General features: G+C 37.4%; 1 protein-coding gene across 6 annotated transcripts in view; it reads right to left on the bottom strand.

The window, feature by feature from the left end:
- Window positions 1–22,828, bottom strand: part of RBM26 (RNA binding motif protein 26) — a 55,388-nt gene extending 32,560 nt beyond the window's left edge. The window contains exons 1-8 of one of the 6 annotated variants that reach the window (XM_086771570.1): window positions 22,405–22,828; window positions 8,892–9,010; window positions 8,208–8,344; window positions 7,247–7,335; window positions 6,425–6,663; window positions 4,347–4,607; window positions 1,603–1,842; window positions 37–204 (exon numbers count right to left, since the gene is read on the bottom strand). In XM_086771570.1, coding sequence (XP_086627696.1) covers window positions 37–204; window positions 1,603–1,842; window positions 4,347–4,607; window positions 6,425–6,663; window positions 7,247–7,335; window positions 8,208–8,344; window positions 8,892–9,010; window positions 22,405–22,475 — 1,324 coding nt within the window. In that variant the 5' untranslated portion in view covers window positions 22,476–22,828. The remainder of the gene's footprint in view (window positions 1–36; window positions 205–1,602; window positions 1,843–4,346; window positions 4,608–6,424; window positions 6,664–7,246; window positions 7,336–8,207; window positions 8,345–8,891; window positions 9,011–22,404) is intronic. The other 5 variants (XM_086771531.1, XM_086771545.1, XM_010123036.2 and 2 more) reach the window with 5 other exon arrangements.
- Window positions 22,829–26,607: the final 3,779 nt, after the last annotated feature.

Below are 26,607 nucleotides of genomic sequence, written 5' to 3'. Positions count from 1 at the left end.
GTATAATATGAATCAATGTTATTCTATTTAGCAAACCTTGTGGGCAAAGCCTCAGTACTACACCTGCTGTAAAAAGAGAGAGTGGAGCAGGAGGCGGCTGGTGATGAATACCAGTTGTAACAACAGTAGGAACTGAGCTAGTTGCTGAGTTTGGGGGAGCATCCATGCCAGCAGGCTGCAATGGAGGAAGTGGTGGAGGTGGTCCTGTCAAAAACAAAGGAAAACACCTCATTCATTTTTTATCCAATAGACTTACATTACACCTAATTCATAAGGAAATTGATCTGAGATGTTTTTAAGGCTATCCAAAAAAAGGTGAGATGGTATAGACATGATGCTGTACCATCCCATTCAGATGAAACCATCCCCACCAGCAAATGACTCAGAACTGAGGTTGCAGAGAAAACCATTTTAATAGTTGAACAGTTCTCCAAACACCTTCCTTCTAGAAGCAAAATTTAATTGCTAAGCCAGTATTTATCTTCAACAGATTTTTAAAGCTCTAGAAATGCCCTCAAAGAAACAAATTCTATTTTTAATAGTATATAAGAAAAATACTTTGTGACGACAATAACTAACTTGATTGAAATTAATTTTCCAAGCACCCAAGAAGAGACAACTCTGATAGAAAGCCAAAGCGACCCTTCTTACCAGTGAGGGTTTTGTTTGTTTGTTTGGCTGGTTTGATTTTTTTTTACAACAGGTAATATGACACTTTCAAAGCAAAGCAGTCAAGCCTGACCTTCAATTTAATCACTGTCAAAGCCATGTTTTGGAAAAAGACACAAAGTCACATATTTAGACTTTCCACACTGATCTGGAAATTGCATGTGAAGCAGAACTGATCACCCCAGATCTTACTTAAATATACTATCAACTGGAAATGAAAACAGCTTAAGAAACTTTCAAGAAATATCAAATATCAATTGTTCTTGAATAATTTTAGGAAATGGACGTCTAAGTTAATAAAAAAAAAGAGAGAAAGGAATAATCACATAAAACTAACATAACAGTTTTTAAACCACACAAGGGAACTGAATACTGAACTGCAATTTTACAGGTGACAGCCAGGCACACAAGTCTTCATGCAATTTTTAGTACCTGAGCCAAAGTAGTTTCCAATGAAAGAGTAAACAAGCTGGAGAACTTTTCTTCTAAGGTATTTTAAAAGTTTAGTTTCAAAAATAATCACAAATGACATTTTCAGGCACAAATTTTATGTGGTTATAAATTCTCTTTAATTTTAGTATTATAACTGAAACACCAAGTATCTGTCGTTTCCAGGATTTTCCCTTCTTCTCTAACGGTAGCCAGTTGCAGATAACTTCTATAAAACTCAAGGAAGTGAGTTTTGCCATGCCATGCTTTCGTGTAAACACAATTAAAATATTACTCCATGTTCAAGATTCACATTTAACATGCAAATTTTACAACAATCACCTATGCAACAGTTACTATAAAAACCAATCATTTTGGGGTAAGCTATGCCATAACAGAGCATAGTATAACTCTCTAAAATATAGCCGGCATTCTTAAACCAGCTTTTTGCACTGCTTTTCCACTAAAAAAAAAAAAAAAAAAAAGAGTTTTAATCTTAATTACCTGTTACAGGTGGAAGGCTAGGTGGTAGGGGGCCTGGTGGTGGCACCGGAGGTCTAAGGTTAACAGGAGGAGGACTCAGAATTGGTGGAGGGGGAGGAAGTCCAGGAGGAGGTGGTCCTTCAACAACAGGGGGTTGCGCTGGGAAAGGCAGAATGCCAGGAAGGTTCACATCTTCTACCACTACTGGATCACTTCCATGATCAAAAGGGCACATGTCTCCTCTCATACAGAACCCCTTTTCTGAAACACCAAAACCAAAAAGAATTGTTAGTATTCAATAGCTGTAGTTTGGTTCAGAGTAGGTATGAGATGTTCCATGTGCAATGCAATAGTTTATAAATTAAGAGCTTCACGTACCAGCAGAAATTTGTATTAGAAAATGAAATTGGCTGTTTAAGTTTATTTTAACAGTCAGTACTCAGGAAGATTGCAGTGACATTCTAGCAGAATAAATATAGAAGTTATATTTTTTTCTTGATGCATTAACTCTGCACTGAATTGTAACAAACTGTGAAAAAAAGAATGAAACCTAGGTGTCATCACGTTAACAAAAACATAGTGTTTCCAAGTAAAAAGGGCAGATACTGGGATTGAGAAACCCCTATTAAAGTTAGAAGTCAATATCATAAAATTCCAACATGAAAAAATTCACTCTAATTTTTTCTTTTGCAATTACTTCAGGAAGAATTATAAGATTTTGCCATAGTTTAATGTGGTTATGTATGAACAAAAATTTTATTATTTACATATATATGTATTGTGCATGTGTATATATACAAACAAATGTAAATATGAAATACAAACATATAAATAAAAATGAATATGCATTCATTTCTTTTCTTCTGCATGCAAGTGGGTTCAGAGGAGGGCCACAACAATGATCAGGGGGCTGGAGTACCTCTCCTCTGAGGAAAGGCTGACAGAGTTGGGGTTGTTCAGCCTGGAGAAGAGAAGGCTCCAGGGAGACCTTACTGTGGCAAGAAAGATGGGGACAGACTTTTTAGCAGGGCCTGTTGCAACAGGACAAGGAGTAATGGTTTTAAACTAAAGAAGGGTAGATTTAGCCTAGATATAAGGAAGAAATTTTTCACAATTATGGCTGTTGAACACTGGAACAGGTTGCCCAGAGAGGTGGTGGATGCCCCATCCCTGGAAACATTCAAGAACAGGTTGGATGGGGCTCTGAGCAACCTCATCTAGTTGAAGATGTCCCTGCTCCTTGTAGAGGGGTTTGGACTAGATGACCTTTAAAGGTCCCTTCCAATTCAAACCATTCTATGATTCTATCATTACCTGTTTAGCAACAGCCGCCACAAAAAACCCCAACACAGTACAATGCAGTATGGGGGAAAAGTTCAAAATATGTCCTAAAAAAACCAGGAAGAAAATTGAGTGTCCACTTCCTCAAAACATGATGCTGAAAAGCAGTCTGTATTAACTCATCTTTAGGAAGAGTTATAGAACGTATAAATGGAAACATTAAGGAAAAACACAAGTTCTGCAGAAGGCCAAGCAGAAAATATGAAAGTATACACAGAAAGAGCAGTGTGTTGGAAACAGCTAGTCACTGAAAAGAGAGACGAGATTATAAATTTCGAAGACACAACCAGCCACGAGAAAAGCCAATGGAAGAGACATCTACTGAGAGACCTCAGTAACAGTCAGAAACTTAGGGAAAACAAGCAAACAAACAAACAAACAAACAAAAAACAGTAAAAATTTGAGGACAAACATATAACATTTTCCAACACATTACCATTTGCTTCCTACTCAGGACCTGGAAATAATCATCTGCTATAGAAGACAGTTTGATAAAATTTAAAAAGTCCCAGTGTCATGCCTGGAGATGCTATTTCAAAAGTATACTAGACTGCACCTTTTGTTCCCTTCTAAAAAACCTGTAGAGCTGGGACACCACGACACAATGTTCTGCAGCTCAGCTTTCATTAGAGGAAAACTTCAAAACAAAACTACACCTTAACAACTCTACTTGCTCCACAATATTGCTGTGATGGATAGTGGCAAAGCTATTCTTCACAAGTACAACTCTGCCAACACTTGAAAGCTCAGCCTCTCATTCTTTCTACTTAAAAATAAATTCTATTCCAATCAGAGTTCTGAATATAAACTGGCCTAGATCTTAAACTTGTCATCGTGATACAAAACAAAAAAACCCTCAGAGAAATCTTCAGGGGGAAATTTAAACTCTTCCAGCTGAATTTAGCTAAGTCACTGCCAACTGCAGAAGCCTGTTGTGTGGATTTTAGCACAAGATATGTAAAAGGATAGCTTAAGACACCCAATTTTAAAAAACATCTACATGGAAAAAACAGGTTAACATGAGCCTGGGAAGTTGCAGCTCTAAACCTTCCTAGTTGCAAACTATCTCTTAGATAGGATGGAACAAAAAAAAATTATGAGGTCAGTAAGGTGCTAATCAGTCAAAACTACCAAACATAGCATTGGCTTGAACATGACATAACACAGAAAAGCTACATAAAACCAGATTTTTTAATAACAATATACTATTTTTCATCTTTATAAAATAATTCTATTAACTAAAAAGTAATAAAGCAAGCTAACACCTAAGTTAATAAAAGTGGGATAAAGTTTGCATTCAAGAACTGTAGTAGAAAAAAAATACATGTTAGAGGAGATCAGCAAAAGAACAGAAAATTACCTCAGTCTTTTCAGAAAGGGGTCAATCATAGCTGCAGGAAGCAATTAAAAAACCACAAACTTACCATCATAATCTCTACAGCGTTTCTTTGGCAGCGGAGGTCTTCCATAGGAGTTGTGGTCCAGCTGCTCTTCATGAAACTCCGACCAGCTTTCAGTAGTGTTATTTCCGTGATGAGCAGGAGCAATAACAGTAATAGTGCTGCTCAGTGTAGGGACAGGGTAGTGGCCAGATGAAATATTTGTCACGGAAGAAACTGGAGTATAATTGTTCTCTAATGGATCTGTTCTATCCATATCATATTTTGGCTTTCCCAAATCCCTTTCTGTATCAAAAAAAAAAAACCAAAAAAAAAAACCCCATTATACTGGATGATTCTTTCTGCACATTTTCATGAGAAGCAGCCACTAACCTGTTTAAATATCTTTATTCTACATCAATTCAACTCAAAATACAAAAATAATAATTGAAATATTCTACACATTGCCCAGAGTGCCTGTAGAGTCACCATCCTCAGTGTTAGTTATAACTCAACTGAACAAGGTCCTGAACAATCTCCTCCAGTTTATCTGCTTTGCGAAGAAGTGTTGGACTACATGACCTTCAGAGGCCTCTTCCAACCCCAACTATCCTACGATTCTACATTCCAAAGGTTTACTCAGAAAAATAATAATCTTAAAAGTACACAGTCAGCCACCAGGGCATTTTAATAACAGCTATATCCACAGTAAAGCAGAAACTCTATTTAACTTCAAGCACAGTACATCTTCAGCAGTGTTGCATATATCCTAAGAACTTCAGATGGTAAGTTATTCTGAATAAAGGGAAGAAATGCGCAAAAAAAAGGTAACCACCACTTAAAAACACAATAAAAATTACACATCTTTAATGCTTCAAGATATTGTTATTTTTGTATCTTTATGTTGTTTACTGTCATTTTATCTGCCTTGAAATGCATATATTTACCACATGCAAAGCTTTATCATGACTGGAGAAATAATAGTGCTTGACAGGTATGGAACAATCCCGGACAGATACAGCAATAACACAACCTTTTACTCCGAATACATACAAACTATTCTCTTAATTTTCTAACATTGCCATCAAATAAACAGTAAGTATCCAGATTAAGACAGAAAAGTCCTGACACGAGGTAAGTTGGTAGACTCAACCCCGCATTCTAACATTAATAAAAATGTCTTAAAGATGGCAGATAAGTGTGTATAAAATAGGCTTTTCTTAACGTGCTTAGAAAAAGAAACAAAGCCTTCACTATAAGACATGGTCTATAAGATATTACCACTGCAGCTTACATAAAATAATCCTTAAGTTAAAGTTTAATCACATTGTTAATCTTTTAGTTAAACTGCTGCATGCTATTAACTTGCTTGTTCATAAGCTATTTGGAAAATATCTGCTTGTGTATTTTCAGGAACTCTGCATTCCTACTTTTAAGGCTAAGTTATCAAGGCCCATTCTACAGAAATAAATTCTACAGGAGACTTAAACCAGACTATTTCTACCTCTATATTGTTTAAGATAAAGATTTAAATGACTCTAAATGCTCTTTTCCAATCTATCAGCAACAGTATTGGGGGGAAAAAGCATTCTTTTCAGTCAAATGAACAGCTTTGGTTTTAAAAATGTTTAATTCGGAAAACTACTGCACTGAAGCCTGATGTCCTACAGCTATGTGTACAAATGCAAATATTTACTGTAGTAATTTCAGACCCTCCTTATGACACCAGAGGGCACAAGACAAAAAGAACAATGATCTGTCAAAGAACACGACCTGTCAAACAGGTCATTTCTGACAGTTCTACCTCCATAGATGGGTATTATTTTCTGTATCTTCCCAAGCTAAATTCTGAGTTTCCTAAAACTTAATGAAATGCAATTAACTCTGATTTTTCTGCCTCTCTTACAACATTGCTAAAAAGTGGCCAACACAGTCAAAGGTATTAGAGGAGAATGGAGGGAAAGAGGTAAAAACAAGCACTAAGAACATAATCACATAAGCCCTTATTTCCGCAGAAAACCAAGCTAAATTTGAACAAAGAAACAAGAATAATAGAGGAAATGTTGGTATATATTGAATACAGTGTTTAAGTTTAGTGTCTAAATTTTGTAGGCAACATTCACCGTGTTTTAGAGACCAACTGTTGGTACCTCTGCTTCGTGTTCTGCTCCGGCTTCTGCTTCGGTCTCGATCCCGGTCCCGCAACCTCTCCTTACTCCAACTTCTACTTCGACTCCTGCTGTAGCTCCGACTCCTCCCTCTTCTTCTGTTATATCGATCCCTATAGGAATCTCTTCTGGGAGGATTTCGATCATAATCTCTCTTCCGAGAACGTTCATCTTTTTTCCTTTCATCACGGCTTCTAAACATGTAATTTTGTAGGTTAATTATAAGAATTATGAAGCCATAATTTAAAACTTTAACTACCATTAAAAACCCAAGAAATATCAATCAGAAATTAGAAAAAAGCTACAAATGGAATCTAACTCCTTCTCAGAAGACTTTTAAAATTCTTTTACTTGGTTTATCTATTTTACTTCTACCATCTCTAAGACTTGAAAACATAGGTAAAATTCTGTTTCTGCCTAATATTGCACCTTTCCCAAAGTTAGAAACACCAAAAAGGTAACAATTACTGAAGGGAAGGCTTCTAAATTAATTATCCCAATTCTATCTCAATACTGAGCAGAGCAAGTGTTGCAATATAAACCACAAATCTAACATAAAATGAATTATAAAACTCAAATGTGATAGCTGTGCAGAACTCAGAGACAGTTTACACTGCCACTCACATACTCGTCATTTAAATACATACGCATAAAAGCAACAAAAGTCTTATTTTTAGGCTTATTAGGTGACCATACTGAAGGAAAATATTTAATTTAGTAACTACAAAAATCCAAATCCATCTGATTACTTACAAGAGGTTAAGAAAAATTTACTACCTGGTATCTCTGTAGCGAGAACTTGATTGAGGAGGGCTGTGATTTAATCTTCTAGAAAACTTTTTCTCTCGCTCTTCCTCTTTAACTATCTGAATTTAAAAGTATATACATTAGATCAAAACATGAGTACACTATAATGGAGACTTCTGCACAATCAAACAAAAACAAAAAATTCAAAATGCTAAGTAAATCAGCAGTAAAACTGAAATGAAATAACATTTTTGCATCTAATGCAATTAGAGAATCTTTGTAATGTATTAGATTTCTATTTCTAAGAATATTCAAAGCATAGGTTGGGAGAAAATAAAGCATAATAACAATTCTTATCGTGCTGCACTGAAAATACATCTGCTTTTGCTATAAATGGACAGAAATCTGTACTAAGGGGCAAGTGACAGATCGAGGAATACATTAGTATTCAACAAATGACATAGTAAGGTCTTTTATTCATCAGCAGGTTAGCTGGTTCAGATCATTGTTAAACACTTTGATGCAGCCAAACCTAGCCTGCTGCTGAAAAGTACAACCCTACTCTTCTGTCTCAAAGAGCAGCACAAACACTTGTGTCGGAAGAAGGATGTTACCTGGATCGAGCAGCTGCAGGAATGACGACTACCATTTGGAATGGCAGCCTGAATTTATGCTGAATTAAAGGGCAGCATAACTACAACAGCAATCCTGGGCAAATAACTAATGCAGCCTGTACTGCAACTCCTACACTACCCAATAACTTCATTTACATTTGCTTAGTCAGAAGCACTTTGGTTTACCTCTGAAGCACCCACTTATGCTTAGAAAAATTACACAGCAGTACTCAACGTACTAGGTACAAATCTTCTGACATATTTTAATGCTGTAGGATAAGTTTGGAAACTTATTAATAAACATGAAGTTGAACCATATAAGTAAACTACAAGAATGAGGAAAAAACATATACATTTTAAATAAAATCAATAACTACCTCTTCTTTTTTTGTCTCTTTTTCCTGGTGCTGAAAAAATTCTACTTTCAGGCTTCCTGATGATGGCTGTTCTGGTGGAGGTAGGTAGCTTTTTGTATTCACAGCATCAAACAGTTTTTCCACAAATATCTGAGTTTCTAAAAGTACAGAGTGTATAAATACTCGTTACTCAAAACATCAGTTAACATTTGCTTTAAAAATAAAGAAATTTTAAAAACCCTCAACATTCATCTAAGTTAAAACAATAAAGAGCATTATCTTTAAAGATTCTGCTGCTAATTTTATATTTAAAAAGAACATTCGCAAAGTCAAGAAATGTCAATAATGACAATGTTTCATAAAGGTTTTTGATCATTGAATTATTTAATATCTCTTAATAAAACATCTGGAAGAGTATTTCTGGAATATATACAGAGCTCTAATACTTCTAATTCTGGCAATAACTCATAATATCTTAATTTTCTTCCAGGAATACCAATAGACACAAAACATATACCTAATATATGCATATTGTGCTATACATCTGTTTTTTAAAACAAATTACTTCATGAAAATTGTATTACATACTTCAGAGTAAGAAAGCTGATAACGAGACAAATGCACGATCCTATGGTAAAAGACTGTTTGAATTAATTAAATGAGAGACTTTTCACTCAAGCTTAATTGTTATGACAAAGACCATACCTTTCTGAAGAAATACATCCAGCTGATCAACACACAATGCCTTCAGTTCCTTTTCACTTTTATCCTTCTTTACCAAAGCCAGAACATATTTAGCTAGGGCAGATGGATCTGCATCACATCTGCAAATAAATAAATAAATAAATAAATAGGCAAACAGAAGCAATTATATTACAGAAGTTAACGTCTGAAACTGGTATTACCAATATTTATATAGGTGATCAAAATGTTTCCTAGCAAAGTAATTGAAAAACACTCAGGGTATTTTTTAAGACAAAGTCCAGATACACAACATTGCTAGGTATCACACTTCTTTTCCAGAGAGAAGATTGCCTAGAATATTTCCAAGTAATATTCCATGAAGCACCTCATAGCAAACTGGAAAGAATTATTTAGAATTAAACAGTTCCAACTGTCTAAGTCTTAAAAACAATTACAAATATTTCCATAATTTCCCAATTATGAAATCAGTAATTCTGACTGTAGTATTAAGTGATTGTTAATGTGGAAAAGTCGGACTAACTAATAACAAATGAATACAGTGACAAAGCAGAAGTGCTATTAAAAAAATCAGACTCTCATAGAAACTCTCTTAAATATGTTTTTAAATAGTCTTATTACTGCCTACACATGAACACCATAAAAAGCAGATTAACTGAAAAAATATTGATTTTAAAGCCTAAGGAAAAAGCATTCATACAATATTATCACAGAAATCTCTGAAAGAGGTACACAAACAATTAAATGAAATTTAGGAGATGATTATCCATTTTAGACACCTAAATTCATTCTGAAATTAAGTATGGAGCACTTCAGTGTAGAAGCTGATGGTCTCGTGCACATCAACAAAGAACTGAGAGTAAGCTGCATAGCCACATTAAGTACATTACTTAATATAGCTGATATAATTTTATCATAATGTTTCACTAATACTATTCTACCATGAACTCTGCAGTTGTGTTATAGAGTAAAACCTGCCAAAGTAAGCGAGAATACTGTAGAAAACCATTTCACACTTCATAACTCAAACCCAGTAACTAACAAAATGGTTAGACATTGGTTTATCAGGCAGAATAGCAGTATTTTCTTGAACTATTTAATCCCATTGTTTAGCACAAACTAAAGGGAGACTTCAGACCTCACAAAACCAGGCAGGACTTAACACACACACACTGGTTACGTGAGACAGACAGCTAGCTTGTTTGGGCGGCGATCAAAGTTAATACTAGTGTTTTAAAGAACTATAACAAAAGGAAAAAAAAAATTGCAGTGATGCATCCTAACTACATTCTCTCTAGCAAAAATAACTGAGAAATACAATTAAACTGCAGCCAGGGACATCACTCAAATACTGTTCCTGCACAAAAGTCCACCAGTCACAATGACGGAATAGACCTGCAGTTTTCCATCTCTTCCACGTTAAAACAAGTGACATTTCAATGCAGAAGGTTAATTATAAATTTGAATGTGGCTCATTTAAATGACATGTATTTTCAACAGTAGGAAGAAGAAACCAAATCCTTTGCCATATCATGCTACCCAATTCCTCTCTCCAGAGAAGCTATCCCCTGCACAGCAAGCAACATCCTCTGGGCAAATATATCCACTGAGCAAAGGAAGCAGATCTATCAGCATCCATCCTGAGGAGATTCTCTGGATGGCCTGGGCCCCGTCCAAAATGCTCTGAAGTTAAAGGTCAAAGCTTCAAACATAACTCAGCATCCTCTAGAAAGCAGGCAGAAGCAGAATTTCATGCTGTAAAAGCAACTTGAGCTGCTAGGGGACATACCACGTATTGGTTTGCATTATTCATAGATATGGGAGATGGGAGTTCACAATCAGTCTGCATTCCAGAACTTGCACACACTAAACTGACAAAACGCAAGTATATACTGTTAATTGAAAAACGGACTGCACGCTGATTGAAAATTCTTCAGAAATATTTTCCTTCAACTATCACATCTGGTTTGTCCCCATGCAGATTTAACAATTCTCCATCCAGGAAAAAAAAAAGCTGTCCAAGCACCAAGTCATCTTAGAAGCAAGCACACAAATCACCTCCTACAGCGGTAGGACTGCATGGTCTCTTTTACGTTGCTAGCGCCTAGGTACATCATCCGAGCAGATTATTTGAAAGCCTGATGTCAAGTAGAGTGTTTGTCATAGGCTGCATTGACAGTTCTCGTCCCCCCAGGAGGCCCTAACACCAGTATTTCGTAATTTCTCAATGCTTAAATTTGCATAAAAATTATTTTTTTTTTTACTGTTCCTTAATGCAACTACTGAAGATTTTCAGTTCTCTCAGAGTTTCAAGCTGAATCATGCCTCAGAAAATCTACAGTCATAATAGGAAAACCATTTTGGGGGGGAGGAGGAGACACTTTTCACATGATAATCCTCAATTCTTTTCTTCTCTTTTCTATTCTCCACAAAAATCAGATAAAACATTACAAGCTGAATTGTTTTATTCCATTTTCCACAAATATGGTTCTCATCTGATAATATGAACAGTCAGCTGTCACTGTTCAAAATCTACTACAACTGATTTAAATTGTGACACACGCACTCAAAATTATTTAGTAAAAAAAAAAAAAAAAAAAGGTCAGTCTATATGTTAAAAACCCACTGCTTTTAGTTACTGCAACGTACTTTAATTCCCCAGCTCCTAAACTAGTTACTATAGAACCTCATATTCAGTGTCAAGTAACTCCCCTCTCACGAGCACAGAAGATGGAAAATCTTATCTAGAAAGCCATCTAGACTCCAAAAGGCATATTAAAAATTTAAACAAACAAACAAACAAATTCCTCAAATCTAAACAAACAAAAAAAACCCCCTCTTGTTCAAAAAAAAAAAAATTAGTTCTTTCCTCCCCATCACCATTAATGATTATTTTGGAAATCTTAGCAATATTGTCCACCCTAGAATGACCTCAGAATTTCAATCCACCCATCCAACTCCCAAATACTCTCAAGAAAATATCCACAATAAAAATATACATAAATGTACTTTTAATTTCCAAAACAGAATACTCCTGTGGCACTGTCTTAGCATTTATCACTCTGTATGCAATACAACCACATCTCAACAATGCAAAACAATTGTACTGAACTCTATTATTATTATTCAGTATGTCACTGTAGAAATTCCCCTGTACACAACAGGAAGAACTTACATGCTTTCAAGTTAAAACTCTGTATTTATTTTGGCTATTCAACAAATACTATTTTTTTAAGAAATGCTAACACATGAATGACTTCAAATTGATGCTAATTAAGCAATAATGAATACAATGCATTTTGTGGTAGAGTGAGATGGAGAAAAATGTTTTTTGTAAATTGACAGTATAATTTCATGTGATAGCTTTTCACTTTTTAGAATTAAACTGACAATTATCTTTACACAGCCAAAGGCTGACTTCCTTTTTTACGTACTGACTTGAAACAAGTCTCCTTTTCTATATCTGTTGTTCAAAGCTTCAAAAAAACCCCACAAACAACTGTTTCTGTAGCTAGTATTTTAGACAGATTTAACAAGGTTATAATCTGATCTTTTACTGCTTTTCAGACTCTTATAAAATGCTTTGCCTTTTTTTTTTTTTTTTTTAAATGATGCTGAAATTAAATGGCTATTAACCTGAAGTGGCGGAACCTCTCCTATGAAAACAGGTGGAGAGGGTTGGGGTTGGTCAGCCTGGAGAAGAGGAGGCCCCAGGGAGACCTTATAGCGGCCTTCCAGTATCTAAAGAGGGCCTACAGGAAAGCTGGGGAGGGACTTCTGACAAGGGCATGTTGTGATAGGACAAGGGGTAATGGCTTTAAACAGAAAGAGGGTAGATTTAGATTAGATATAAGAAAGAAATTATTCACTGTGAGAGTGGTGAGGCATCGGAGCAGGTTGCCCAGCGAAGTTGTGGATGCCCCAGCCCAGGAAGTGTTCAAGGCCAGGTTGGATAGGGCTCTGAGTGACCTGGTCTAGCGGAAGGTGTCCTTCCCCATGGCAGAGCGGTTGGAACTGGATGACCTTTAAGATGCCTTACAACTCAAACCATTCTACAATTCTATGATTCTAACTGAGAAGTAACTAGTCTCACGAAGTAAAGAATTAAATTAAATTTTACAGAACTGTGAATACAGCAGGTCTGCCTGAAAATTTCTGTTCTTTATAGCTATTACAGTACTGGATATTCTAATTAATGGTTTTGATTCAGGGAGAGTTGCTTTTTTTAAAGCAATTCCTCCTCATTCAAACTAAATTCTGAAACGGCTACAAATTCTCCATCCTTTGGTTTAGTCAAAATTTGCTGGCTTGGATTATAGGGGCCTTGAGTTCTTCTGATAAACAAGATCTTACCTTCTCTGGTTTGACAGTATTTTCTTACAGAATAGTAAAAACTGTGTGTGAATAATATGCAATATGCTTGTATCTTTGTTGTGCAAACATCCATTTTTCACCCATTTTGAGCTAGCTTTATCAGTTTTTCTAAACCTCTCTGTCTTGTACTTTATGCCCTCATAGTTGACATTATTTTCTTAAGTGATGTAACTTTAAAGAAAACAGGAAAGGCACCCATGCTCACAGCAGCAAAATATACTGTGTAGCACAAGGACTTATCACAGAGTATCATGCTATATTCTTGCTGACTGTAGGATTAATAGGGAAAGGTCTTTAACTGACAAATCGGAAAAGTGAGAAAAAGTAGAATACCATCTACTGATTTCAAATAGCCTAAGTTGCATTCAAAATTTAAAACAAATCTGTATTTCAATTCTAGTGTTCACTGAACAATACATTTTCAGCTGTTAAGATACCAGGTGAATCCTTAGCTTGACTTGAACATGGTGCAGTACATCACAGACCTGAGTATAAACTGAATTTGTGCATTAAAAGTGTGACAGAAATTTAGACGTAATTTCATTCTTATGCATTCAAATGCATTTAAACATATAAACCAACATTTTTCAACTTTGAATCCCAGATCTACAGCCCGTCAATTTTTTGTAGGTGTGTGCTATGAGCAGTAAAAAGCATCAGTAATTACACAAATTTCTAACTAGTAATGCTAAATGTTTTTACTTCTAGTAACACTTTTTTTCAGAGTCTGTACTCTGACTCTCAGTCAGAGAATATGCAGTGTCTACTGCTCTATATTAAACAAGGAAGATTACTCTGATAATCCTGCTCTAACACACAGTATTTAATATACAAGCGTAGATGGAAAAATTCTCTTGCTAGAGCTCCACATGTTCTTCAGAGAACTCATCTGGATACCTCCAATTGCTAACCACCAGAGAAAAGCTTCAAAAAGGAAAGTAACACCCAATCAAATATTTTGTTCGAGTGTAGGAGCAAGAGTTCACAGCCATAACAAATCTCACCAGAAGTTCTAAATCTATCTTTCAAAATCCTTAGTTTCTGATCTCATGTGGTTTTGCAATCATTATTTGAAATTACCATATCAAACAAAGAAAATAAAGCAGAAGAAGAAATCTGAAGTTGTTGCAAGTAAACTTAAGCCTTAAATATATCTATCTTTTAAATAATGAATGTTTGAGAGAGGGGAAATAATTTGGCTGAAGAGTACTGATCTCTTTGTACAGTCTTTTTTTTCTTAATTTAATACTTAGCAATTCATTAAACACCACTCAATCTGTTTCCAATACTCAGATTTACATATTTTAAAATATAAAATACTATATATGTACTTAGAATCCACTTTGACTCTTATAATCACCATGCAATTACAAGCACCAGCCTTAACTGACAGATTCAGTGGATCAGGAATATATAGTGAAGGAATTTGCAAAAAAAAAAAAAAAAAAAAAAAAAAGTTACTGGTTTAGCTGACATACAAAACTTCGTATTAACAACGGAGCTTATACTGATGTAGAAAGACTTTGCCAAAATAGCTAGAAGTAATTCATCAAGGCAAATAAGCTAAACCAGAAAAATATCTTTGTACATAAATATTGCATAGGAACCATTTTAAAAGATGCTGAATAGAATTGTACAGTAAATATCTCTCAAGTCTTAAGAGAATGAACGCAAACTTTGAATACAGCATGCTGAGGACCTATTTTTCCAGGTTAGTACCTATGAACATGCTTAAGCATCAGTACAAAAATACATACTAAAATTAAAGACCAAACATGCTGTTTATTTGAGTATTTTTAATGTAAAAGGTACCAAAAGAGAAGGCAGATCTGAAAGCCTCTGCTGGACTAAATATTCCACTGTTAACTGAGAACTTTGGACGTGTCTACCCAACAGGGCTCTGAAGTTTCCACCAAGTAAATACTGACTATAAGGCCACTAAGACTCCTGTTACCATACTTAGACCAACAAAAAAAAAAACCGAACCAAACAAACAAACCACCACCTGAAGAATTCTTAAATCAAAGAGGAAGAAAGGCAAGGAAACAAAAATCAGCAAGCAGACTCAACAATGACAGTTGTGAAGTTGGTAGGAATATACCTGAAAAATTCACATCTTTAAATAGCTTAGTAAGATTGCCTATCCTGCTGCAGCCTGACTTCCTCGAATGATGTTTTCCAGCATGACAAAGCACAGAATGAGTAAAGCTACATATTCTAGGTATACTAGATACGTACCAAGCTGAAGCCGTGTCAAGTATTAACTAATTAGCTGGAGGAAAGGTCTGAAATATCTAAACCCAGATATTTTCCTCTCAGAAAAACCCACATCTCCAGTGCTATGAAGTTCCTTGTGCTGCTATTTATAACTTAAGTCAGTTCTTAATAAGCAAAGTAGCCACTCTGAACTGGAGCCTTAAAAAAGTAATTACTGTTGGTCATTTTCTTAAAAGTAGTATCTGCACTATTTGGTGCAGATGTGGTACTATGGTGCTGTAATGAAAACTACAGTAATCAGTTTAACAAGAGCATAATCCTTTATTTTGCTAAAAATCTCACTGGCATGGCATAACAAACTGCTGCTTAAATTTTATTTATTAGACAACAACTCAACCATTACATAGAAAACTAATTTGCTTTTTTAAGCTTTTTGGCAATTTAACTTAATTCACACTTTCCTACACATCTTTTCTACGAAAAAAACCCTAGTATTTCAAAGTCTACCCTCTGGTGAAAACGTCTGACAAATGTATTCAAATTCCCAAAGGGAGATATACGTAAATAGTCTTTAACTCTAGGGCACATAACCTTTTTTACCACCTGAAAAAAAAAAAATAAAAAAGAAAAATATTCCCACGCTGAAGTTGTCAAACTGTAATCTGACAGTTTTCACAAAATTAATATGGTTACTCACTTAGGGGAAAGAGTGTGCTGGGGGAGGGAGAGGAGTGAGGACAGAAAAGAAACTTTATGAAAGCGTCCTTGTAACAAAAAAAAATTACATGTTCTTTTCAGATATATTTCACTGCCTTTATTTCAAGCTAATGCCAAGACTCTCAGTCTAGACCTCATTTTGGACACAGCTCACTCCACACTACTTTTTTAAAATGGTAAAAGAAACTACATGAGGGGTATTTTTTTTCTTCTGTATCTAAAATGGATGTACAGACCAAAAAAAGGTGCTGCAAGCCCTGAAACTAGTTCCTTGACAAATTTAAACTACCACAATACATTGAAACTGCAAAAGCATGTCTGAAGTTCTCCCGGCAGTGAAGGGTCTTTCTGTAAAGGAAATAAAATGTAGGTGCATGTTATTTGTTGTACTCTGATCCTGAGAATTTACATTCCAAATTTCAGAGTCTAGTTTTGTTGCCTGAAGATTAACATTTATACTTCTCTAGAATACTGCTCAGTTTTTGACATTAACCAAGGTGGACATGGCTATGTTTGAAGGCTGAGAGACATGCTTCATATTTGCAGGGCTGAGTGGGTGCAGAAAAATGTACGCTGTACATCGGGCACACCAGCTAGTCTAATTTAGGCAGTTGTACCATTCTGTTGCGTTGCTACTAAAAAAAGATCCATAAAAAGCTACAGTGTTCAACACGTAAAATGAATGACAGGCTCATTCAGCAAGATCTGACTTTTATCTTCAGACACTACTGTAGACTAGAAGGATCACTCCTGTAATGCTTGCTTTCATTAACATTTTAACAGTACTTAAAGTAATAGAAATACACTGAGGGATGCAACAGCCTCCAATGCTGTTACATAAGTTACTGATGTCATTACAATAGCTCTAGATTATCATGATATACAGATCTGACATGTTCATACAGCTGCAACCAGTAACCAGCAGCTGAAAATGCCACCTCTAGATTCAAGATAGCTCTCACGAGGCAGAACAGCTGTCAGCTTGCTGGTTGTCCAGCACGCATCCAATGCAGAAAGCAAAAATCATCACAGTGGCTCCATGACTTACAATGCAGCCAAGGGGCTCCATTTTGCTGCTGATGTTCAGTGTAAGCATAATAAAGATTTCCTGTAACAGAAGCAATTTTCTTCCCTTTATTTTCTGCTTTCAACTACACCTTATAATATCAATATTTTAATTTTATCATAGTATTTTTACACAGAAGCTTAGCAGTTTCAGCATTTTAAGCCAGGAATTTCGAATTCTCAAATACAGCAGCTCTCCGTAAGTCAGGTAAACCAACTATCAAGTTTCATAATAGATGCAGAAGAGTAACTTTACTAGTGTTAAGAGAGAGACACACTAATGACGAGCATTCGTGCTTTATTTATCTTAGTTATAAATAGCTTAACGTAAAGTGTTAACAGAGTAAGTGAAATGAAGAGAAACATCTACTGCTTTTAAACTTCCTGGGAAGTTTCATGGGAGACAAGAGTGAAACCTCCTGGCGGGTTGACGACTGTTAGTAGGATAATGTGCCACATGTATGTGGAGAGGAATGCTGAGTTTTTAGCTTATTTCTATTCTTTCAATATCTTGGCTTATTAGCATATCCCTTACATTACTGTTAAACCTTTTTTATTCACTACCGTTCATAAGCAACTGGGTGAAGATAACTAACCAGTAGGCTGTTAATAATCAAGCAAAGATCCAAACAGCCAAAAATTACAATGAGATTTAACAACGAAGGGTTGAAAAGTATGACAAACAAAAAAAATAAAACAGTGAATGCATAACTGAATGCCAGAACATATTGAAAGTTTACCATAAAATATTCCAATGATAAATATACTCACCATATTCTTTAAAAAATTTGGGTTTTATTCCCTCTGACATAAGTAGTTACAATGCCATGATCACTTACAGAATTAATCAATGCAAAAAACCTTTCCATTTTAATAAGGTATGCCTAAATACTGCATAAACATTGTTTTAGATACCTTCCTTGCAAGTCTGATTTAGTGCTTGAACAAACTTTCATAAAAACATAAATACAGCAAAATGAAAAAAATTAGCTATGGGACCCTTAATCAAGTTTTAAGTAAAACGCAGTGGGCCAGCGGAAGATTTTAATTAAATTTATTTTACACAAGGTAATTAAAAACAAGAAAATTTTCCACTGTAAAGAATTAGGGCAAGTGGCAGAACATTACAGTGTCCTACAAAGCAAAATGGTGAGTGTATCACTAGTATAAAAGAACTAATTTTTTCACAGGTAGAGATTCAAATAAATTCAAGAAAAAAAAAAGAAAAATCTACTTGGAACTTTGCCAAGCCAGATTCTGGTATTCTGGCAAGGATTATATACACAGTTTATACAGGATTTGGAATGGACTTACAGAAAAGAAACCCATCACAATAGATATGGTTCAATGCAGACCTTGTTAGTACAGAAATTAGAAATGACAGACATAAGGTTGTATTCCAAATTTAACATTATTTTCAAACACTTTACAGGAGCCATGCCATGGATGAGAAAAAGCGTATGACACTAGAAACTAAGCATATGGCTGTCTGCAAGCCATGAAGACTGTTGATCAATGCTCTCTTTACAGAGCTGACCGGAGTTGAAGATACAAGATAGTTCTAGTCAAACACAGAGCAGCTACAGCACAAAAAAAAAAAAAAAAAAAAAAAAAAAAGAAAAAGAAACAACCCTTTTGCCACTTTGTTTACACTGGTACTACATTCACATAGATGTAACGGTTTTGTGTGCATATTTTGTAATTCTCTGTACACCAAACTGAGATGCTCGAAGAGTTATTTCCAAAACCACAAAAACAGCCTCTCTGCAAAACTGTAGAAAGTTATTACAGAACTATCAGCCTCAAGCAGAGCTGGACTATGTAAACGCTCCAGCATGGTAGCATTTGCAATTTCTGCCTCACTGCAACACGACCAAACTCAGATAAGCAGTGTTTCTATGGAGAATCACCAAGGCTTTGCCAAAAGCATTAGATGTGCGGTCCAAAACAAACAAAAAACCCCAACAACCTAACACAAACAAAAATTTCCAAAACTTAAATTCTCCATCATCCCTCTCCTCCAAACATTCTTATCTATGAATAGTGTTTCCCAGAGGAACCATGTGAAAGCAATCCAACAACCAAACGATGTCCAGTTCATGCAATTACATAACACACTTGTTTCATATACTAAAAAGTTAGCATTCTTGCTAATGCTTTAAAATAGTTTAAAGACAAAACTTCATAACAAAATTAAACAATTTTTATGAATATTGCTGTCTTCTAGTTCTGAAACATTATGTTTCAGAAGCACACGTGTTATGGCCTTTGGAACAAGCTATACATCCTGATTAAAAACTGCTGGCTACATGGAAACGGGCAAATTGGGAAAATGAAGAACTACTCAGCTTTAGATAACTAGCACATAACCATAGACCTATATAGGTGTATATAAAATATATTTATGTATCTTAAATGCACTTCTCCACTTAAAACTATTGAGACAACACCTTCATAATGATCTAACACAGTGGAGTCTTCCTTAGCCTAGTCAGGAAATTCAGCTTCCTACCTTGCAGCTAAAGCTCTCTGAAAGAGCAACAAGATTAAAAACATTTGGCACAGGGTTTTTTTTGGTTTCATTAAAAGGAAAAGATACGACAAAAATTATTTTCAGGCTATGGTAACACCTCCAGACGAGTAGCACTTACGGTCTCATTGTACTATACTAGTACTGCACCAAGAGAAGTTACTTCCTTACAAGTAACTTCTAAAGAAGTAACAGCATACTAAAATTTTCATGCAGCCAGAAGCTATGGCTGTAGGCACACATTTCAGATAGCTGCGATCAGAAGCAGCTCCAAGAGTATCTGACCGCTAGAAAACTACAATACTTCTCCACTAATTCCAGCACGTATTGGAATAATGCAGTTACATAGGACACTGCACAAAACTGAATGGGAGTCCCTGCTGGCTTGTTTCCTCACCCAATATCCTCCAGATCAGCAATTCCCTACACCACGACATAGTTTTCCAGCATGAGAACCACATTTTAACAGAAACATAGTGGTCCTTTTGGTCCTACAAAGTTATCACAAAAGCTGAAAATCCCGAGTTCACCAACTGCTGACTGCAGATATGACAGTTCAATATTCAAACAAATAAAGAAACATGGAACAACCTGAGTTTGTTACCTGGACAAGAAGTTATTATTACATATCACTAATGAACGGAGCTTGAGGCAAAAGACTGAGGAACCATACTGACCTCCAGCTAAATAGTATCTAGCAAACATTTGCCACTTTCCAAATTATGAATAGGAAACTTTTATTATTCACTGGTGAAAGTTAAACCTCACTCCTTATGCATAATACTCAAGAAAGGGCTGAAGAACAGTATAAATTAATTCTAAACACACATCTGCAGAATCAAAAGAACCTAATGTATTTACTCAATAAAGGGATTTTGTAGTCAACTGAAGCCCTCCCGTAAAGGCCACTAACGGACTTTTAATTTCAGGTTTCATAGAGTTTAAAAACACTGCTTGTAAACTGTTCAAAGCTAACATACCAATCTCCAGCTGCAGACCAACTGAGAGCTAAGTGTGTATGACTTACCATTTCAAATTACCAACATGTATTTTGGAAATTACATGATTTCCCAAAGTTAAATACTGCCTGTTCCAAGCCTCTTGACCAGCACACTCTAAATACCGGTATCTATCTTCTGATTGCCATTAACAGAATATCCATACAAGGAAGTATCCAGAGACTAACAGGGAGCATTCTGCACAAGAGGACTAGCTGGATCTATTACCACAGAACACAACCACAAAGTGCTCTGTTATTCTAATATTACCTTACGGTGATCCAAGAGGAAGATCAATTCACCTTCCCAAAACTGCATCTTTACAAGATTTTTTCTTTGCCAACAACAACAACAATAATAATAATAATAATAATAATAAAATCCTATCATAGTCTTAAGAGTCAAACCTTTTATGTAAAGTCACTCACTCTAATTTGGTGCAGGCCTAATTCAAAGTCCACTGAAATTAAGTTTAAGACTCATCTATCTCAATGTGGTTTGGATTAGGCCTTATGGAAAAAAAAGCACACCATACCCACTCCCCCAAACACAAGTGAGGCTTTCCTAAAAATGTCCCAGTATTTTATAACTTCTTCAAGTTATTTCAGCATAAGCCATATAAACTATACACATACTTAAATAATGGCTATGGAAGCCATAAACTTTTTTTTTCCCCATTTGATAGCATCAGAGTAAAACAAATAGGGGCCAAACATCTCAGAAAAAAAGTTAATACCAGAATTAATTTGTAAGTTCTAGATCTACTGACTCAAATCAAGCACCAGCAATTTAATTGAGAAATGTTAAAATGGTGTTTCAGAATAACAAGTCAAGCACATGCCTTGACCTGGAAAGTCTATAGACACCATTATTCCAGAGGATGAAACCTGTAAAGCCAAATTCCATGTCTCAGTTCTACTAAGATATCATTCAGAGAATGAAGAAGTGGACTATTCGCAGAAGAGCCCCAATTACTCACATGAATGTTATGCTTAGAGGCCAAGCAGGTATTCACAAACAAGTAAATTATTCTCTGATGCAGCTACTCCCAAGCGCTCTACTGATGCAACTTTTACTCAGGGGGAGGGAAACGAGAGTATCAAGCAATCAAAAGGATTGAGAACAACGTACAACGAGTCTACAGAAAACGCTACTGGGAAGATCCTAGGACGCTGGAAAACATCCCAGTGGCATCTGAGCTATGTCAGAGAAGGTCACTGGACAAGGCGGCTGGCCACGGCTATTCACCTGGCCTCTGCGAGGACTGAGAGCAGGGCACAGCGAGCTGCTCACACAGACACATTATCTCCCGCTTACCCTGGGCTACAAAGGCAAAGACGAATGCGGTCGCTAGGGGGGGAAGCTCCATCCTCCCGAGGACGGCGGTCCCACCCCCCCGCCGGGGACGGCGCCCGGAGAGCGGGAGAACGACGTAGCCCCGCAGGATCCCCACACAAGAGGGCCGGGGGAGAAGGGCGCTGGGAGGGCACCTGCCGGGATGCCTTCACGGGCCTTTCCGGCACAGCGTTTCCCTCCCCTGAAGATTCCCGTCTTTTCCAAGGGAAGGTTTATTTCGGAGGGGGCGGGGGAGAGAGGAAGGGTCGTAGCTACTCACATGGGCTCCAAGGTTTTGCTGAGCCAGGATTTCAGCGCCTCGAAGTTTTCTATGATCATTTTAACCACCATCCAGAGCGGCCCGGGCCCCCCGCCTCCTCGGCAGCAGCAGCAACAGCAACAACGGCGGCGGGGTCCGCGCCGCCCCGCCGGCCGGGACCCCGGCTCCCGCTGCGCCTTCCCCCACCTGCCGAGGCCGCGGCCGCCTCCCGGTTCGGCAGAAGCCGCCTGGCAAGGGCCGGAGGCCCAGCGCCACGAAGGGGGCGGAACCAGCCGAGCGGCTGCTGCTCCCTGCGGGCCCCGCTCTCGCCGCTCCTTGGCCGGCGGACCGCGGTCCGGTAGTTCCGCAGTTCCTTCTCCGCCCCCGCCTCAGCGGCGGGCGACGGGCTCAACGAGCGGCTAGCCCCGAAACGCAACCCCTTCCCCCTCACCACCACCTCCCAACCTCTCCCCTTACGCCGCAGAGCCAAATCGAGCGAGCGAGAGAGCAGGTAAGATGGCGGCGCCCCGCCGTCGCGAGAATAAGGAGTCTCGCGAGGACGGGCGGCGCGCGGGGGCTGCCGGGAGGCGGGGCCGGGCCGGGCCGGGCCGGGCCGGGCCGCGCCGCGCCGCGCCGCGCCGCGCCGCGCCGCGCCGTAAGCGAGGTGGGAGGGGCGGCCGTTGGTGGCGTCCGTTGGTGGCGTCGCAATCGGAGCGGCCGGGAGCGGGAGGGGAGAGGAGAGCGGTGTCCCGGCCTCCTGGGTAGTCAGCCTTCCCCTGAAAAGTTAAACGTACGCTGCTGCTTTTGCCAGTGTCCTGGATTAACTGAGCTCCGAAAGCAAATGTCCGCAGTGAAGCTGCCTCAGTCAGCTCGGTGGGCTTCTGAAAGACTGGCGTCCCACCTGAGCCCCCGAGTGAGGCTTTTTTTGCGCAGTCGATGAAAGAAAGGCGAGCATTTCAAGGGAGTTGTTTGCTTTGCGTTTCTTGGGGCAGGGTGGACGGCTCTCTAAGCTGCCTGCCTGTTTTTCTCAGATAGAGAGGAAATTCAGGTAATTGACAGGTTACATCTCAGCTATGGTCTTGGCTGACCTGTCAATTGATGACCATCCTGAGGTCCTACCTTTGTCACACGGAGTCAGGATAACAGCAGAGGTACCCCTAGAGAGCAGGACCGAACGTGAGAAGATTATTTTGGATATAAGGTAGGCTGCCTGCCTGTTCCCTCAGCGTGGGAACTCCTTCAGGATCCGTCCCCGGTTTCGTGCTGCTCGTGCGAACCCACCACAGACCGCTAGTACTTACTTTTGTTTGAAAAAGCTTCACTTCGCTTTGCTGCATCTCTAACAGTTAGAGTAAGAGTCATTGGCAATTATGGTCCTTATTTACAATTTTCCATACCACAGAAAATCACTTGACCTCAGCAGAGAGACTGCCAAAAATTCTGGTATCTGAGACAGCTAAATAAGAGCTGGAGGAGGCTAAGGCTGCCTGCATGCGATTATCTGTGGCTTGATTATCATCCTTGAAAGTTTCTTGAAAACTGGACAGTGTAGCAAGCCAGCCAGATAAACTGCCAGCTTAGTAGGTACTTCAGTGAGGGCTTCCCAATTACAAGATACCCTTTGGTTTCCTTGCGTATTGGAGAGTGAACAGCACATCCAGTCAGTAGAGAGAAAATCACCAGAGCCTGAAATTCTCTGGAGACTGTTCTGTAGACATCTAAAAAGTCCTTGGAGCACAGTCACCAACTTGTAAGTTAACTCCCCCTGAACATGTAAAAAGGATCACTAAGCTTGGGATTCTGATGTGTCTTTGAAGGGACAGGCACATAGAAATTAGGCATTGTGATAAGAATCTAAATTTGGTTTTGAATCTGGCCCTTAATCCTTTGCAAAAGCCAGTGTCTAGTGGAAATAAGTCGGGCAAGCATGTGTCAGCCCACTTCTCTCTCATATTTATAACTACCTTTGATCCTTAAATATACAATGGCCAGCAAAAAAACACAGCCTCTAAGTCTTACCCACATAAAATGTATGGGTAGAATGATGGTAGTAACTTCTCTGTTTGACATTTCGTTTTCTAAACTGCTTTCCAGCCATTCAGAATCACAGTGCTGTAATTGATTTTGTGATCAGCAAAAGGATTTGACAAATACGTTTTATGCACTAGATAAGACTTGTCTGCATGTGGGAGGTTTTTAACGTTACTGTGTTGATAGAAGTATGCTGTCATGACCCTTCTGTGGCGATATTCAGAGTAACTAGAATAAATAAATAAATAAAAGCTGCTGACATTCCCAGTTCTAGGAAGTCTAAGACTTGAAATCTTAAGGCCTCATAAAGATTTAGATTCCACATCTTCAGAAGTGACTGCAATGTTCTGTAGCATCTTTCAGGCAATTTTCATTTCACTTCACAGCAGGAATCAGAGAAGTATAAAGTAAAAATTTATTAGATCTGAGGAAACAATTTCCTCTGAAATATAAAGTGGCTTCTATGCGTAAGGTGGTTTCTATTTAAGACACAACATCTTTAGGTTCTTAATAACAATTTTAAAACCAATGAGGAATAGTCTTAAATTAAACTTCAGTCACACGTGAAATCAGTACTTTGACTGAAGAAAATCCTGAAGATCATGTTTCATTTAATGCAACATAATAGAGAATCCGTGCAAAGGGTCAAAGTAATTATTAACTTCTACAATGTTGTATTTCCATAGGACAAATAAGTTTTTATTTCTCCTGTAGCTGCTCAACATAAAATTCATAACGCATCCAAGGGAAAATAAAACATACCCTAAACTTAATCCCTATCTGTACAATTAAAGCCCTGAAGAAGTTACCAAGGGAAAGAATGAATCTTTGAAAAGACTGGAAAGCAACCAAAGAAGAATTAAACACTCTCTCTTTAGGTTTCAACAATTTAACACCTTCATTTAAAACATTGTTTCCTATTGCTAAATGATGGTGATATTCTATGTCATGTATGTGACCTGTGGGTACCAAACATTTAAAAGGAACTATAAAAATCTCAAAAATAAAAAATAGACATATATATTCTCTGGATTAATATATAAAGTGCATTTTAACATAAATAATCTTAAAATATAAATAAATTGTTATGTTAATAAAGTAATAAGAATGTAATTCCCTTATTTATTCCTACCTCAGAATTACAGATTCCTAACAGCCCTTTTGGCTTATGAAAACGTTGTTAAGTTCTTCAGAGTAGTATAGATGTTTTCATGTGCAATAACTCCCAAAGTCCATAGGTTTGCTGTGCACTTCTTATCTAACTCAATTTAGTGACCTTTGATGTCTAAAAATAATAGGCTGTATTCATTCACCTACTTATGGGGAGAGCTGAACGTTGCCAGCCGAGACAGAGATATCAGTCCATCCTGAGATTTTTGATATTTTATTTCCACAGATTCCTCTCCACTGGACTTCTGCTCATAAACAATCTTTGCCAGAAGGTAAAGCCGCAATTTTCAAGTTTTAAATATTTTTATTTTAAAGCTTACATTTTCTTGAATATCCATAGATCTCTTTTTGACTCTGACTTTAATTTTTTAATACAGAAGGTAGTTGTAGAAGAGAACAATTTTGGGACACATCCATCTTTTTGACAAACCTATCCTACCTTCATCAATCAGTGTCATACAGAAAAAAGGTTAATCCTTGTTCTTGTTTTATTTCTTTTTGTGTTTTGTGGTTTTTTTTTTGTTTTGTTTTAAGTGAGTTTTATTTTTTTGAAGCTGCCAGACTGATCTCTGGCATTATGAAGTGAAATTCTTCAATCTATGCTTCGAACATTTCATTTTTTAATTTAGGAAAACGTGATTGCATTTGCAATTGAATTTCAGCATTCATCTCTGTAGGTTTTCTACTAGTGTTAAATGTGAGTCTGATTTTGCATAGTGGATGTAGTCCACCATTTCCAGACATGGGGCCCCTATCATCTCCCAGAAAAAGCATTAAGCATTATAGGCCTCAGACATACGCGAGTGGATGATGAGGAGATCAAGGATTTCCTGTCATTGTAGCGTACCACAGCCCATAGCATCAGAGCATGGGCTAAAACAGCAGGGCTGATGAAACTGGATGGCATTAGGATGGCTTGATGGAACAAAACCATTTTTGTATGTTCTTCAAATTTTTAGTTTGTACTTTCATTGAGTTTTGAGTTTGCTGCTAATTGCTATTTAGATATGTATAGATGTACAT

This window comes from Chlamydotis macqueenii, chromosome 1 (genome assembly GCF_036417535.1).
Source record: "Chlamydotis macqueenii isolate bChlMac1 chromosome 1, bChlMac1.mat, whole genome shotgun sequence".
In the NCBI taxonomy this organism is placed as follows: domain Eukaryota; kingdom Metazoa; phylum Chordata; class Aves; order Otidiformes; family Otididae; genus Chlamydotis; species Chlamydotis macqueenii.
This window is presented reverse-complemented; position numbering and strand designations above follow the sequence as displayed.